Below are 15,633 nucleotides of genomic sequence, written 5' to 3'. Positions count from 1 at the left end.
CTTTGCAACCCCATGGACTGTAGCCCACCAGGCTCCTCTGGTCTATGGGATTCTCCAGGCAAGAACACCTGCGTGGATTGTCATGCCCTCCTCCAGGGGATCGTCCCAACCCAAGGACTGAACCCATGTCTTTTACAGCTCCTGCATTGGCAGGTGGATTCTTTATCACTAGTGCCACCTGGGAAAGCTGAATGGGGTGTCAAGAGGGGAGGAGTCTTAGAGATGATGGGAGAAGAAGCTAAAGGTGTAGACTTGGGAGGGAAGTGTGAGCCCAGGTCTGGCTCTTCTCCCATCCCATCAGCCCACCCCAGCCAGGGCCCTTTGTGACCCAGGGCTCTGGCCACCCTGACCCCTCCCTCTCACCCAGGCCACGGGCATCACAGAGGAGCTCCACCGGAGAACCTACGCTTTTTGCAAGAGGTTGCTGACCCTGCCCGCCCCCTACTGCACGATCGCCCTGGACTGCGCCATCAGGCTGAAAACGGAGACGGCTGTCCCAGGTGAGAGCACTCCCAGCTCCACCTGAGATCTCGCCTTCCTCTCAGGATTCCAGGCAGCTCGAAAGCTCCAGCAGCTTCTGGGAAAGTGGGGAGCAGGGGCCAGAGACTCGGGGACTGGTTGGCTGAAGCAGTTGCTCTGCAGGGACGCTGTACCAGAGGCTGGTCATTGCCGAGCAGAACCTGACGAGCGAGCTGTACCCCTACCGGGAGAGGTGAGTGGCCCCAGCCAGCGTGCTGCAGCCGGGAGGACGAGAGGAGCCCCAGCAGAGCTTCTCATTTGTCCAGCCATGGGGGACGTCCTCTGGGGGGAAGGGGCGTCCTCCAGGGGGAATGGGGTGTGTCCTTCCCTGGAGGTCCCGGAGAGCAGTCAGGTCTTTCTTCTTGGGCTGGATTCAGAGCTTCCCCGCTCACATGCGGAACGTGGATGGAGCCCTGGGCCACGCTCCGTCTCTGTGGCTCCGCCTCCAGCCTGCCCGTGGCTGTGATGTAGCATCAGGCAGCCGGAGGTGGCTCCAGAATTTCAGTAGTTTGGGCCACAATCACACCGTGAGGTCTGGGCTGTGTGTGTAGCCCCTTTTAATAAGATTGAGGACACGTCTGTTGCTCGTGCTGGAGAGAGGAGCGGATGGGGTTGGGGGTGGGGCAGAGGGTGCAGAGTCTCCTCCCTGCAGGTACCTCTGCTGACCTGGTGCTGTCAAGGGCAGCCTGAGGCTCAGTGTTCATGGAGGTGTGGGGAGTGGAAGGGACCCAGAGGACCTGGCATCAGAGAGCCTGGGTGACAGTTGGGTATGGAGGAGAGAGCGGGAGGATTGAGTACGGAGGAAAGGGTGGGTGAGGCTGGTTTTCTGGTGTGATGAAGGTGATGAGCGATGGGGCTCACTTAGGGTTCAGAGCTCCAGTTGCGGTGAGAAGGATATAGGGTCCCTCCTGGAGGATATCGGGGTCACTGGGGCATGACACTGAGACGGAGAGCAACATTTCAGTTGGAATTTCCCTAGAGAGGAGACTAGAGGTCCCCAGAGGGACCAGGCGCCCCCCCCCCCCCCCCGCCACCAAAGGACTGTGCCTGCTCTTCTTTGCCACAGTCCCCACCACTCCCTAGTGTTATCCCCTCACAGACATTTGAACTCGAAGCTCCTGTTATTGGAGGAAGTAAATAACTTGGGGGGGGTGGTCTGCAAGGCTCTGAGGGTGCCCCTCCAGTGGCCCTCCTCCCCATGGTCATCCTTATCAGCCCCCGGTCCCCCCACCTCTGCCCTCAGAGTGTTCCTCTTCGTGGATCCTGAGCTGGTGTCTCCCTCCGTGTGCAGTGCCCTGCTGCTGGAGATCGAGGCGGCCCAAGGGCAGCAGACGCCAGAGGCCTGCATGCGCCACGTGGTCTCCCACGCCCTTCAGGCGGCGCTGGGGGAGGCCTGCCATGCAGGCGCACTGCAGAAGAAGCTGCTGGTAAGATCACTGCCCTGCTCACCCACATCCGTTCTCCTCTGTCCCGACCACCTTTCCCCCCTTAAGCCAAAATAAATACACATTCACTAAGGAAAATTTGGGGGGAAAATGCAGATGAGCCAAGAAAGAAAATAAAAATCACTCATACCCCTCTACTCAGTCATGTTAGCAATTAACATTTGGTATATTTCATGAATAATAACGATGGTGGCCATCATAAAAAACATGGTTTTTGTTTTCAAAAAATATTTTATTCATTTGGCTGCATCAGGTCTCAGTTGCAGCACACAGGATCTTTTAGTCGGGGCATGTGGGATCTAGTTCCCTGACCAGGGATGGAACCCAGGCCCCCTGCTTTGGGAGCAAAAGAGTCTTAGCCACTGGCCCACCAAAGGAATCTCAGAACCAGTTTTTTGAACATCTCTTGGGTTCTAGGTACCATGTTAGACATTTTACATGTATCACCTTAAAATACCACGGACATTGTGAAGTGGATGTACTTATCAAAACAAAGGTGCAGAGAAGCCAATCGCCTACCTGCAATGACACAGATAAGAAGTGGCTATGCCTGAATGTGAACCCAGGTCTATCTGACTTCAAGCCTGTGTTTGGCTGCCTTCCAGCCCCACCCCTCCCCCATCCTTTTAACACTGAAATATGCCATATGGAAATATTTTCCTTGGAAAGCTATGCTTCTAACGGGGAAGAGAATTCTCTCTCTTGAACATGCTGTCATTCCTTTAACTAGTTTAACTAGTCCCTTGTTCCTCTCGTGGGCATTTAGTTTGTTTCCTAGCTTTCCTTTCTGACTCCGCCTCTCTGATAGCTCAGTTGGTAAAGAATCCTCCTACAATGCAGGAGACCCCAGTTCAATTCCTGGGTCGGGAAGATCCACTGGAGAAGGGCAAAGGCTACCCACTGCAGTATTCTTGGGCTTCCCTTGTGGCTCAGTTGGTAAAGAATCCACCTGTAATGGGAGAGACCTGGGTTCAATCCCTGGGTTGGGAAGATCTGCTGGAGAAGGAAAAGGCTACCCACTCCAGTATTCTGACCTGGAGAATTCCATGGGATCCCAAAGAGTCAGACATGACTGAGCCACTTTCACTTTTCATTAGCTTTTCTCTCTGACTCAGCCTCAGCCTCTATCCACAGCCAAGACCACAGCCTGTAGAGAGGTTCTCTGGCCAGGGTGGCCCCAGGTGCTGGATTTCGTGGGCAGGGGAGGATGCCAGAAGGGCCAGTCAGAGTCTGCACGGGCTGGGGCAAGGTGCCAGCCCTGGGGAAGGTGGGTTGGCGGGTGTCTCTGAGGTGCAGCGCTGCCACTGCAGGAGAAGTCGACTCCAGAAGAGGGGTTACCCTCGAGGGGTCCATGATACACTGCTTGTCCTGCGCAGGAAGTGGGTGTTCTTTCTTTGCCCATCAAAAGACACTGGAGGCATTACTCTTCCTCCTCTTGTGTTCCATCTGGGATTCTCCGTATCCTGAGCCCTACATCTTGGATCCTTCCTTTGATGGATGTCTTTTGTGTACTGCTGTTCAGTTCAGTCGCTCAGTCATGTCTGACTCTTTGCAAACCCAAGGACTGCAGCATGCCAGGCTTCCCTGTCCATCACCAACTTCGGGAGCTTGCTCAAACTCATGTCCATCGAGTTGGTGATATCATCCAATCATCTCATCCTCTGTCATCCCCTTCTCCTCCTGCCTTCATTCTTTCCCAGTATCAGGGTCTTTTCCAAGGAGTCAGTTCTTCACATCAGGTGGCCAAAGTATTGGAGCTTCAGCTTCAACATCAGTCCTTCCAATGAATAATCAGTGTCGATTTGCTTCAGGATTGACTGGTTTGATCTCCTTGCAGTCCAAGGGACTCCCAAGAGTATTTTCCAACACCATAGTTCAAAAGTATCCATTCTTCAGCACTCAGCTTTCTTTATGGTTCAACTCTCATGTCCATCCATGATTACTGGAAAAACCATAGCTTTGACTAGACAGACCTTTATTGGTAAAGTAATGTCTTTGCTTCTTAGTTTGCTGTCTAGGTCGGTCATAGCTTTTCTTCCAAGGAGCAAGCATCTTTTAATTTAGGAGCTGCAGTCACCATCTGCAGTGATTTTGGAGCCCCCAAAAATAAAGTCTGTCACTGTTTCCATTGTTTCCCCATCTATTTCCCATGAAGTGATGGGATCAGATGCCATGATTTAGTTTTCTGAATATTGAGTTTTAAGCCAACTTTTTCACTTTCATCAAGAGGGTCTTGAGTTCTTCTTTGCTTTCTGCCATAAGGGTGGTGTCATCTGCATATCTGAGGTTATTGATATTCCTCCCGGCAATCTTGATTCCAGCTTGTGCTTCATCCAGCCCGGCATTTCTCATGATGTATTCTGCATATAAGTTAAATAAGCAGGGTGACAATATACAGCCTTGACGTACTCCTTTCCCAATTTGGAACCAGTCTGTTGTTCCATGTCCGGTTCTAACTGTTGCTTCTTGACCTGCATACAGATTTCTCAGGAGGCAGGTAAGGTGGTCTGGGATTCCCATCTCTTCAAGAATTCTCCACAGTTTGTCGTGATCCATGCAGTCGAAGGCTTTAGCATAGTCAATGAAGGAGAAGTAGATATTTTTCTGGGATTCTCTTTCTTTTTCTATGATCCAATGATCTCTGGTTGATCTCTGGTTCCTCTGCCTTTTCTAAATTCAGCTTGAACATCTGGAAGTTCTTGGTTCATGTACTATTGAAACCAGGCTTGGAGAATTTTGAGCATTACTTCGCTAGCATGTGAGATGAGTTCAGTTGTGTGGTAGTTTAAGTATTCTTTGACATTGCCTTTCTTTGGGATTGGAATGAAAACTGACCTTTTCCAGTCCTGTGGCCACTGCTGAGTTTTCCAAATTTGCTGGCATATTGAGTGCAGCACTTTAACAGCATCATCTTTTGGGATTTGAAATAAACCTTAAACTGTGTCAGTTGTTTTCTGTCATACCTTTTCCCTAAAAGCACCATCCACACCATTCCTTTGTGGTTGCCCACCTGCTTGGACCCACTGAGAGTTCTTGACTCACGCCTCCTACCTCACCATCCTGGACATCTCTCTTTCCATAACAGTCCTTTTGGGGGTTCACTGCACACAGCCACATGACGGAGGAATGTCCCCCCAACTTATACCGCAGCCCCAGGCTGGTTTTATTTATTTATTTAGCTGTGCTTGATTTTAGCTGTGGTATGTGGGATCTACTTCCCTGACCAGAGATTGAACCCGGACCGCCTGCTTTGGGAGCGGGGAGTCTTAGCCACTAGACCACCAGGAAAGTCTTCCCAGGCTGGTTTTAGCACAAATACCTAAGGCCCCCAGTGTGGGCTGCTGTCCTTTCTCCCTGCACTTGGCCGTGGCTCTCGGGGAGAGGGGAGGTGCACTCTGACCAGCCTTCCTGACCAGAGTTCGTCACCTGACCCGGCAGTCCCCGTGCGGCCACTTGCGGCTCTGCAGATGGTTTCTGGTCACCAAACAGGCCGTGGTCAAGTTGCCATTTTGACACAACAATGTCGGATATGTCAATGTTGCAGGAAGCAGGGTCCCTTCCAGGGTCCAAGAGTGGACTCTTGTCCAATGCTGGGAAATGAGTAGTCCAAGGAGACACACATGCTTATCCAGCAAGAGACTCGAGCAGGCACCCACGTGGAGAGCAGTAGGGCAGGGAACCCAGGAGGACCACTCTGCCACGTGGTGAGGGGGTTAGTTTCGGGATTGTCTCTGACCAGTCAGCTTGCTTGGCCCATAGTCTGACTCAGGGTCCCTCCTGGTGGCACACCCATCTCTCAGCCAAGATGGACCCCAGTGCAAAGGATTCTGGGAGGTTGGTTGTCTCCACCCTGTTTTGGCCTCTCCTGAATTCTCCCGGATAGTTTTATTGGGACCTCCTGTTGTGAGACCAGTTAGGCAAGCAGTTCTCATCCTGCCAGGCCAAGGCGGGTTGTTTCAGCCCATGGTTCCCTAACATAAGAACATTGGTTTTTGTTTCTCAGTGATGGCAGGCAATAGAGCATTTCAGGCCTCACTCCATCCCTGAATCAGATGCACCTGGGGTTCAGGGGTAATCGGCTTAGGAGTGAGGCTGGGCAGAGTTTGAGGGCATTGGGATGTGGAAGGATTGGGAGGTGCCCGGTCAAGAATGGGGTGGGGTTCAGAGCTGGAATTAATGTGTGCCTGCACTATTTTGCTACAGAAAAAAGAAGCTGAAAATGAAAGCTGTAATTTTTTTAAGCACAGTCAGCCTGTTATGCCCCCTCCCTCACTTTATCTGAGTGTCCATTTTAGGGAATAGAGAATGGGGGGAGGGGCCAAAGAAGTGCCAAGAGAGACACAGGGACTGCATCATCTATCTGAAGTTAGAGACCCTAAAAAGCTTGGAGTTAAGGGGTCCTCAAGGGTCCCCTGGCACCCTCTGCCCATTCTGGATGCACCCAGACTGAGGCCTGGCCTGGGGCGGCCCACTCCCTGAGACCCCAGCCTCCTTACCTGGAATTCTGCTTCTGAGGAAGCTGTAGGGATCCCATGTCCAGTCATATCTGCTGGCTGGAGGACAAGTGGGGCCTGGGAGAGGTGGCTCAGTGAGCCACGGTCTGGTGGCTAGGCCATATCTGGCCAGCAGACCACATCCTCTCTGCAGAGGGCCTGGTCCAGCCCTCAGGTAGGGAGTGGGGGAAGTAGACTGGTCTCCCCGAATGTCCACAGAGTCAGCTGACAAGGCCTCGAGGCTTGAAGATCAGCTTGGGACAACAGTCTGTCTCTCTGCACACTGCACCGTTTTCTGCCCACTGGAGATGGGTGTCCATGTGGGGCTGCCCCGTGGCAGGTATCCACAAAGCTCGATCCTTCACTTCCTTTAAGCCTTTACTCAGGAATCACCGTTCACTGAGGCTCCTCTGGTCACACTATCTAAAACTTTAGCCCCTCCCCCAAATTTCACATCCACTCCCTGTTTTATTCTCTTTTCATTACTGTTATTTTTCATACTGTACATTTCACTAATCTTGTTTATTATTTCCCCACCCCCACTCATGCACACATACAAAGAGATGCACTATAATATAAGCTGGGCTTCCCAGGTGGCTCAGATGGTAAAGAATAAGCCTGCAATGTAGGAGACCCAGGTTTGATCCCTGGGTTGAGAGGATCCCCTAGAGAAGGAAATGGCAGCCCACTCCAGTCTTGCCTGGAGGATTCCATGGACAGAGGAGCCTGGCAGGCTACACAGTCCATGGGGTCACAAAGAGTTGGACACGACCAAGAGACTAACACTTTCGCTATAAGCTTTCACTTTCAATATAAGCTACATGGAGACAGGAATTTTTAAAATATTTGTTTGGCTGTACCGGGTCTTAGTTGCCACAAATGGGATCTAGTTCTCTGACCAGGGATCAAACCCAGGCCTGCCGTATTGAGAGCTTCGAGTCTTAGCCACTGGACCACCAGGGAAGTCCCCAAGACAGGAATTTTTGTCTGTTTTGTTTACTGCTGTACCCTGGCACTTAGAACAGTGCCTGGCACCTAGTGGGTACTTGGTAAATATTTAATTAATTCACTTATAATCAATTTGTAAGATGAAGCAACAAGATGAGATTGTCCCCAAGGTCCCTTCCAGCTCTGATTCCTTGTCTCTGTCATCACTTGTGTTCATTCAGTTGATCATTCAGTAGGTGTTTATTGGAGCCCTCAATAGTCAGAACGACCCTCTCTCCCTTAGCCCAGGAAGTTAAGACTTTGCTCAGCAGACCCCTAGCACAGAAGAGAGAGCAAGTCCTGCAGTGCCCACCTGTGTCACTTCTTTGGGTCCTGCATCCTCAGTGATGAGCTGGGATTAGTTGGGGAGTAGGGAGTAGGGACACAGCCCGAGAATGGTGATCCAGGGTGGTTGTCAGGTCACGGTGGCAAGACTGTGCCCCTGGAGACGAAGCCTGCAGTTCTGGAGAGCGTGGTGCCACTCCTTGAAAGAGGGAGGGACTCTTTCAAAACCTGTTTCTATTAAGGGGAAAGGCTCTGGTGCTTTACCCTTAGCCTTTTTTTTTTAAGAATTTTTTTGATGTGGGTCATTTTTAAAAAGTCTTTATTTAATTTGTTACACTATTGTTTCTATTTTATGTTCTGGTTTTCTGGCCCCAAGGCATGTGGAATCATAGCTCCCCAACCAGAAGTGGAACCCCCACTGCCTGCTTTGGAAGGCGAAGCCTTAACCACTGGACTGCAAGGGAAATCCTACCCTTCACCTCTTTAGCACTCACTAATCTACCTTTTTCAAAAGAGAAAGCAAGCTTCCAGCTCTAAAGCCTTGGCAGCCCATAGTACCTCGCTAGAGTTTAATAACAGAACTTTGTGATCATTCCCTGGTGGCTCAGATGGTAAAGAGTCTGCTTGCAATGCAGGAGAGCCGGGTTCGCTCCCTGGGTCAGGAAGATCCCCTGGAGAAGGGAATGGCAACCCAATCCATGATTTTTGCTTGAAGAATCCCATGGACAGAGGAGCCTGGTGGGCTACAGTCCATAGGGTTGCAAACAGTCAGACATAACAGAGGGCCTAAACTTGTGATCATTATATTCAGCTTACTTATTTTCTATTTATGAGAAGCGACTGTAGCATTTTTACTTAAAGCAGCAATATGAAGTTTCCTTTTGAAATAATTTTGAACCAAAAAAAAAGTACACAGATTTAAAGAAAAGTAATGATTATAGGTGGCATGTCAAGGCATATAGGAGTATATGTATAGGAGTATATATAGTATATGAGTGACATGTTTAGGAAATATGCAGCAAATAATGTATTGAGCACCTACTGTGCCAGCAGATGTCATAGGGGTTGGGGGTGCAGCTGTAAACAAAACAGACTAAACTGCCACCTTCATGGAGTTTACATCCTAGTAAACTTCCTGGAGTTTACATCCTGGCAGAACATGATCCAGATGCTTGGTGACATTCCGAGGAGGGTGGGCGTCAGTGTCATCCCTGCCCCTCTGGGTTCCCGGTCGCCAGCTATCCCCCCACAACAGGAAGTGAGGGGCCGAGGAAACCCCCCAGCTGCAGGAAGCATCAGTTAACAACGGGTTCCTGGATGTGGGGAGCAGAAGCTTTCCTGGGGAAGCTCCTGCTGGTGTCCGGGGCAGAGGGGAGGTGCCACCGGGCCGTCGGTGCACCTGTGGACTGGGCGGAGCAGGGGTGGGTGAGTGCTGGGCCAAGGCTCGAGCTCTGATGCTCTTTCTCGGCAGGCCAGCTCCCGCCCCGCCTTGGAGCGCTATTTCCACGCCGTGGTGACAGCCGTGGAGCAGATGGCCAGAGAGCCAAGCCCTAGCCGAGAGGGCCACCTGGAGAGGCTGGAGGAGATTTACTGCTCCCTGCTGGGGCCGGCGGCGACAGCCAGGGGGCGCTGCGGCGGTAAGCGGCAGGCGCGGTGGGCTGCTATCCGGTCACCTGCAGGGGGCGCCAGAGAGCAACTCTAAACCAGCCCGGAGTAGGCCAGTGTGGCTGAAGCGGGGGTGGGACACACAGCAACTCCCAGGAGCCCAGGGCCTGAGGGTGCTCAAGAACTTGAAGGTCTTGGGTTAATATGAAGGTGGGTAATTTGGGCATGATAACAGCTGACACCTACTTGGCACTTCCCTACACCCCATTTGCTGTTCTCAGCAATTTACATAGATTAAATCAATTAATCCTCACAATAAACTACTTATGAAATAGAAGGCATTATCCCCATTTTACAGACGAGAAAACTGTGTTAGAAAGAGGCTATAAATCTTGCCCAAGGTCACCCACCTCCTAAGTAGCAGAGTTGAGATTCAAACACAGGCTGTCTGGTTCTTAGGTGTGTGGTGTTAGTGGCTCAGTGTGTCTGACTCTTTGCAGCCCCTTGGACTGTAGCCCACCAGGCTCCTCTGTCTATGAAATTCTCCAGGCAGGAATAGTGAAGTGGGTAGTCAGTTCCTTCTCCAGGGGATCTTCATGACCCGGGGATCAAACCCAGGTCTCCTGCATTACAAGTGAATTTTTTTACCATCTAAGCCACCCGGGAAACCCATCAGTACTTTATAATAAGCAATGTGCTTCCTGTGCGGGGGTCACAGGTTCAATTCCTGGTCAGGGTACTAAAACCCCACATACCTCTTGGTGCAGCAAAAAAAAAACAAGTATTCTATAGTGCTTCTGATTACCACATGGAAATACCTATTCATGAAGCTTCCCATCCACCCAGCCCTATCCCCAGTCCCAAAGCTGGGCCAAGCCCTGGAGCAAACCTGGCTTTGCTCTTCTTGGGTACCACTTGCTAACTCAGCAGTAACTCTGCATGGGCAGGACAAGACCTGTCTGAACTGCCCCTACCACCTCTGCCATATCCAGACACCTACTTCCCACCCAGACTTCCCAGCACATCTAACTGACCAGCGAGCGTCCCCGTTGACCCCTTGCTTCTAGGGGGCAGCATGAGACAGTGGTTATGGGCACCACGTCACGGGTAAAAGCATGGACTCTGAAGCCAGATTGCCTGGATTTAAATTCTGGCTCTGCCCCTTCCTGTGTGACCTCAGGCCACTTACTTAACCTCTCTGTGCCCCTGCCTCCTCCTCTGTAGTGAAGATACTATTCCCTGTGACCCTGGGTTGCTGGTAGGACCTGGTGAGATGATAAGCAAGTTAAGAACAGTAGTAAGTGTTCCGTGACTGGGGTTTGCTTTCCCCTGAGGAAGCCTGCAGCCTTGTTCTGGAGGGAGCCGTGCTCTGTGGAAGTTAAACCCTAAGGCAGCCCATTAGGTGTGCCCAGTGTGCAGCCAATAAAGTCTGGGGAGGGAATGACTCCCGGGGCTGGAGTGTCAAGAAGATTCTGGAAGGAGGAGTGGGGATCAGCTGGCCCTGGTCTCATCCCTGGATGCAGGCTTCCCACTGCACTTAGTTCCTAGCCGTGAGTCTGTAACCTCCCCTAAAGGAGCAAACGTTAATGGAGCGTCTACTGCACCCAAGCTCCTAGAGAAGGCCCTGAGCAATCCAGAGGCCTCTCCCCCTGGTCTGTTCATGGACAGTGGGGAGGGCAGCGTGGTGGCAGCAGGGCTGGGGGTGGGACCACAATGGGAGGGACCAACAGCGGGAGAAAAGGTTGGGAAGGATAAAGTGGGCTGGCTTGAGAAGGGTCCTAGGGTTCCAGCTAGGAGGTTTGCAGGAAGCAGGAGCTGCTAGGCATGCTTGGGTCGTGAGGGGACCAGCAGTGTTAGCTCCAATGAGCTGATGGTGGCAGAGAGGCAGGGGAACTCAGCAAGGCCAGACGTGGGAGGGAGCGGGGCTCTGCCATTTCCTCTGGGCCCCCTGACGGGAGCTGGGGGTGGGGGAGGGGCAGAAAAGACTCCCACAACCCTCTCCTCCGTGGTCTCCGCAGCCTGCTCCTTCCTTCAGGTGACCCCCTCCAGGACCAGCCACTGAGTGTCCCTCTGCCCAGCCCCCGCATCACCTTCCACCTGTGGACCGACGAGGAGCAGCTCTGTAAGTGCCTTGGACCTCCCTGGGGAACGGGCTGGAAACAATGCGGGATATGCGCGTGTGTGTGTCTGTGCATCTGTGTGTTTATGTGTCCGTCTCTCGGTGTGCGTGCAGGTGTCTTTGTGTGTCTGTGTGTCCACTGTGTGTGTGTCTGTCTCTGTGTATACCTGTCATGTATGTGTCTGTGTGTGTTTGTGCGTGTGTGTGCCTGTGTGCCTCTGTGCATGTGTCTGTGTGATCGCTGAGTGTCTGCTTGTGCATCTGTTGTGAGTGCCTGTGTGCACCTTTGTATGTCTGTTTGCGTGTGTGTGTCTGTGTATCTGTTGTGTCTGTCTGTGAGTGTGCTCCTTGTCCCTTGAGTTGTCTGCAGCATCCGAAAAGCATTTTCTCTGTGTCAGGGCAGCCCTGTGCATTAGCCTCTGGTCACGTGTGTCCAGAAAGCGCCACACACCATGTTGATGCCAACAGATGGTGCGTGCCCCTAAGAAGGAGGCAGGCACCAAAGAGAGCAGTAGTTTCCAGAGCAGGAGCGGGCCCACACTTCCCCTCCGTGCTGGGGTTGGCCCCCCTTCCCCCACCCCAGCCCCTGCTCTTCTCAAGGCAGGGGGAGTCAGAAGGGCAGGTTGTGGTGGGAGGTGCCAGACTGGTGAAGCGAGTTCCAGGTCCACACCTTTCATGTGCTGGGTCCCCCTAGATGGGCTCGGTGCACTCGGGCCCTCAGTTTCCTCATGAGCAACAAAATGAAAGGCAATTGGAAAAGCCTGGAGGTCTCTCCAGGAGCTGATGCTCTGTTGTCTGTGTCCCCGGGGAAGCTGCAGGGGAGTGGGAGCACGGGAGGGTGCTCGTGAGCCCAGGGGAAGAGGGCTCCAGAGTCCAGAGGCAGTGAGTGAAGCTGATGTCTTTGCGGCAGGACTTCTCAGCGCCTTTTAAGCTGATGTCTTTGCGGCAGGACTTCTCAGCGTCTTTAGGATGTTTACTTGTGGTCTGAGTATGTGCGGTTCTCAGTCTCTGTTTGCCACATAACCTCTGTTCCTCCTCAAAGCATCTCATGGGGCTTCTGTTCAGCTAACAAGTGTGTGGGAAACATGGGACCACCAGCCTCGCTGGGCCCCAGCCAGCCTGGTGTCCCCTCTCCACCCTGACAGTCCCCTTGGTCTCACATCCCAGGGAAGGAACTGGTGCTCTTCCTGCGCCCGCAAACCCAGCTGCGCCTCAGTGCAGACTTGGAGGCCTTGGATCTTCAGGGCCTCCTGCCAGACTGGGAGCTGGCCCGGGCGTCCATGCTGTCCACTGACAGCAGCATCGAGCGGGACCTTCCTCTGGGGGCTGACGAGCTGCTGGCCCCTGGCAGCCCCGAGGCAGAGCGAGCCGGGCTGCAGCGCAAAGGGGGCATCAAGAAGCGGGTGTGGCCCGCAGACATCGTGATGCCCAGCAGCTGGGATGGGCCCCCAGGGCTGCACCGCAGGACGGGCAGGCCCAGCGGGGACGGGGAGCTACTGCCCGGCGTCTCCCGGCTGCACACAGCGCGGGTGCTGGTGCTGGGGGATGACAGGATGCTGGGGCGCCTGGCCCGGGCCTACCGCAACCTCAGGTAGGGCCTCAGGGGGCAGCTGGGGATGGTTGGGACACAGGTGGGCCTGGCCTGGGCTGCTGAAGGATGGAGAAGTGGGCTGGGGGAGGCCAAGACCAGGGTGGAATGGGGGGCGGTGGCTCCCTGTGTTCCCCCCAAACCCCACACCCGGCCACCATGGAGCACCATGCTCCCCGCTTTACTGCACCCATTCTACAGATGAGAAAGCAGAGGCTCAGAGTGAGCAGGCCAGTTGCCCAGAGTCGAAAAGATATTAAGTAACAGAGCCAGGAGGTGGAACCAAGTCTGTGGGAAGCCCAAAGCCTGCTCACGCCTGTGCTCTGCTCCCCCTGCCAGGAAGCAAGAAACCCAGAGGTTCTGCCTCACCCCCCGACTCAGCCTGCAGCTCTACTACATCCCCCTGCTGGCTCCCAAGGTGCTGGACTGGGGGGGAGTTGGGAGAGGGGGGACCTAGGGGAAGGGGTGGAGGGCAGGGTTGGGGGTGAGCCCTGGGGAAGGGATCAAGGGTGTCAGGAGCAGGAACTGGGGTCAGTCTTCCTTAGGATGTGGAGCTGGGGGCGACCTGGAGGTTTCTGTCCCAGAGGCTACAGGCATGGGCCCTGGGGGTGGCAGAGATGCCTTTTCATTGTGGCAGCCTGCTCATGACCCCATGACCCCATGGCCGATTTCCTTTTGCTTGTCTGATGGAATCGGTGGCAAGCTGATGCTTAAACAGGAGGGCCTCTCTCTCTTAAACACACACACACACACACACACACACACACTCCTACCCCTTCCTAGGGGAGACGAAGCTGCACTGGAAATATTTCCTTTCTGTTGCCCCCTCTGCTGATTGGGGAGCCTTAAATTCAAGACACTGCTTGTCTGTCCCCTTTAAGGCTAATGACCACTCTTCAGTGTCCCTGGCAGGTGTCCTCAGGAAGGGGGGTTCCAGCTTCACCTAGGTGTGAGACCCATCTTCACGTGATGCAGAAATCCAGGCCCTAAGAGCTTGAATAATTTGACCCATTCCCAAAGCTAGTTTGTCTAGGACCGATACCTGGGGACCCGCTCCCCCCACCCCCTCATCGAGCAGGAAGAAAGTGCCAGAGTGGGCCTGACCCATCCTCCCCGACCCCTTGTTCGCAGACATCTGCAGCATCCAGGCATTCAGAGCTGGGAGAGTTGGCCGCGTTCCTGGGCCGCATGGACCCGTGGTACGAGAGCATCGTCAACACCCTGTGCCCCACCATCCACAAGCTGGCAGAGATGGTAGGAGGGTGAGGGTGGGAGGTAGGGGGGGCATTTTCTTGAATTTTGACCCCAAGAGTCAGCCCCAAGGGGCCCCACAAGGGATAAGGCAGAAGAGGGGCCCTAAGGAGCAGGTGGCTAGAATTTATTACGTACCAGGTACCTTCCTGTTTGGACAGGACCACTGTGTGGAGAGGACAAGGGAAACATTCTTTATTCTTTATTAAAGTGTGTGGGCCAATGATATGCTTCTCACTGGAAACTTGTGAGTTTGCTGGGCTGCTTTGCAACGGTTGCAACAGTTAACGTTCCTGAGCACGGCTCCATGCCAGGCACTGTTCTAAGCATTCCCACTCGCGGCCCTACCAGCTGGGCACGTGTGTCTGTCTACCGGTGCTGTCGTCACCACATCCCCATTTTACAGATCAGGCAGCTGAGGCACAAAGAGATTAGGTCTCTTGCCCAGAGTAACAGGCTGAGTCCCACTTGGAATAAGGCAGCTTCATTCCAAAGCATGATCTCTGAGCCACAAGCCATCGTGCAGTCCCCAGGCCCAGGCAATGGTGAGGACAGGCAGGGAAGGGGCTCATCTTTCACTGATTTGAAAGGCCTTCTGCTGTCATTTGTGCTGCAGACATTTTTTTCCCACTTTTTTCATTTCAGTCTTGTCAGAAGTGGGGTTTGTTCTGACCTACAGAATTTCAAATATGTCTGTCCTTTATGGTTTCTGCCTTTGCAGCCATGCTTTGAAAGACCTTCTCCATTCCAAGATTAAATTCACTGATAATTTACTCTAACAATTTTAGCATCTCATTTTTTACATTTAGATAACCTGTCTGCAATTAATTTCAGTATGTAATTTTATTTTTTCCAAGTGTTTAGGCTGTTGTTGTAAAGCTATTTATTGGGTATACCATCAGCTTGAAATGCCACTTTTATCATTTATTAAAATTCTTACATATGCTGGAATGTATTCTTTCTCAGTGATCTATTCATTTATGTATAAATTTGCACTTTTATATTTTAATATCTGGCATGATACATTTACACCATTACTCTTCTTTTGCAAAACTTTTCAGACTATGTTTATTTATCTTTCCATATAAATTTTAGAATTCCATTGTTGAGTTTGTTTGTTTGTTTTTGGATTTTTCTTTTCTTTCCTTTTTTTTTGTGCCACACTGCAAGGCATTGGGATCTTAGTTCCCCAACCAGGAATTGAACCCATGCCCCCTGAAGTGGAAGCACAAAGTCCTAGTCACTGGACAGCCAGGGAATTCCTGTCAAGTTTTATTTTTAATCCCCTTGGGATTTTGATTGAGTTTTGGAGAATGAACTTAAGTAACCCTCTGGGGGTGT

General features: G+C 52.4%; 1 protein-coding gene across 3 annotated transcripts in view; it reads left to right on the top strand.

Moving 5' to 3' along the window:
• Positions 1–15,633, top strand: part of PIK3R6 (phosphoinositide-3-kinase regulatory subunit 6) — a 48,264-nt gene that overhangs the window by 20,984 nt on the left and 11,647 nt on the right. For 2 of the 3 annotated variants that reach the window (XM_070479075.1, XM_070479077.1), the window contains 8 exons: positions 368–500; positions 643–712; positions 1,763–1,946; positions 9,201–9,366; positions 11,370–11,456; positions 12,621–13,044; positions 13,381–13,459; positions 14,173–14,295. In XM_070479075.1, the coding sequence (XP_070335176.1) occupies positions 368–500; positions 643–712; positions 1,763–1,946; positions 9,201–9,366; positions 11,370–11,456; positions 12,621–13,044; positions 13,381–13,459; positions 14,173–14,295 (1,266 nt within the window). The remainder of the gene's footprint in view (positions 1–367; positions 501–642; positions 713–1,762; positions 1,947–9,200; positions 9,367–11,369; positions 11,457–12,620; positions 13,045–13,380; positions 13,460–14,172; positions 14,296–15,633) is intronic. The other variant, XM_070479076.1, reaches the window with a different exon arrangement.

This window comes from Odocoileus virginianus, chromosome 17 (genome assembly GCF_023699985.2).
Source record: "Odocoileus virginianus isolate 20LAN1187 ecotype Illinois chromosome 17, Ovbor_1.2, whole genome shotgun sequence".
Taxonomy (NCBI): Eukaryota; Metazoa; Chordata; class Mammalia; order Artiodactyla; family Cervidae; genus Odocoileus; species Odocoileus virginianus.
Note: the sequence above shows the minus strand (reverse complement) of the source record. Positions and strands in the feature narration are given on the sequence as shown.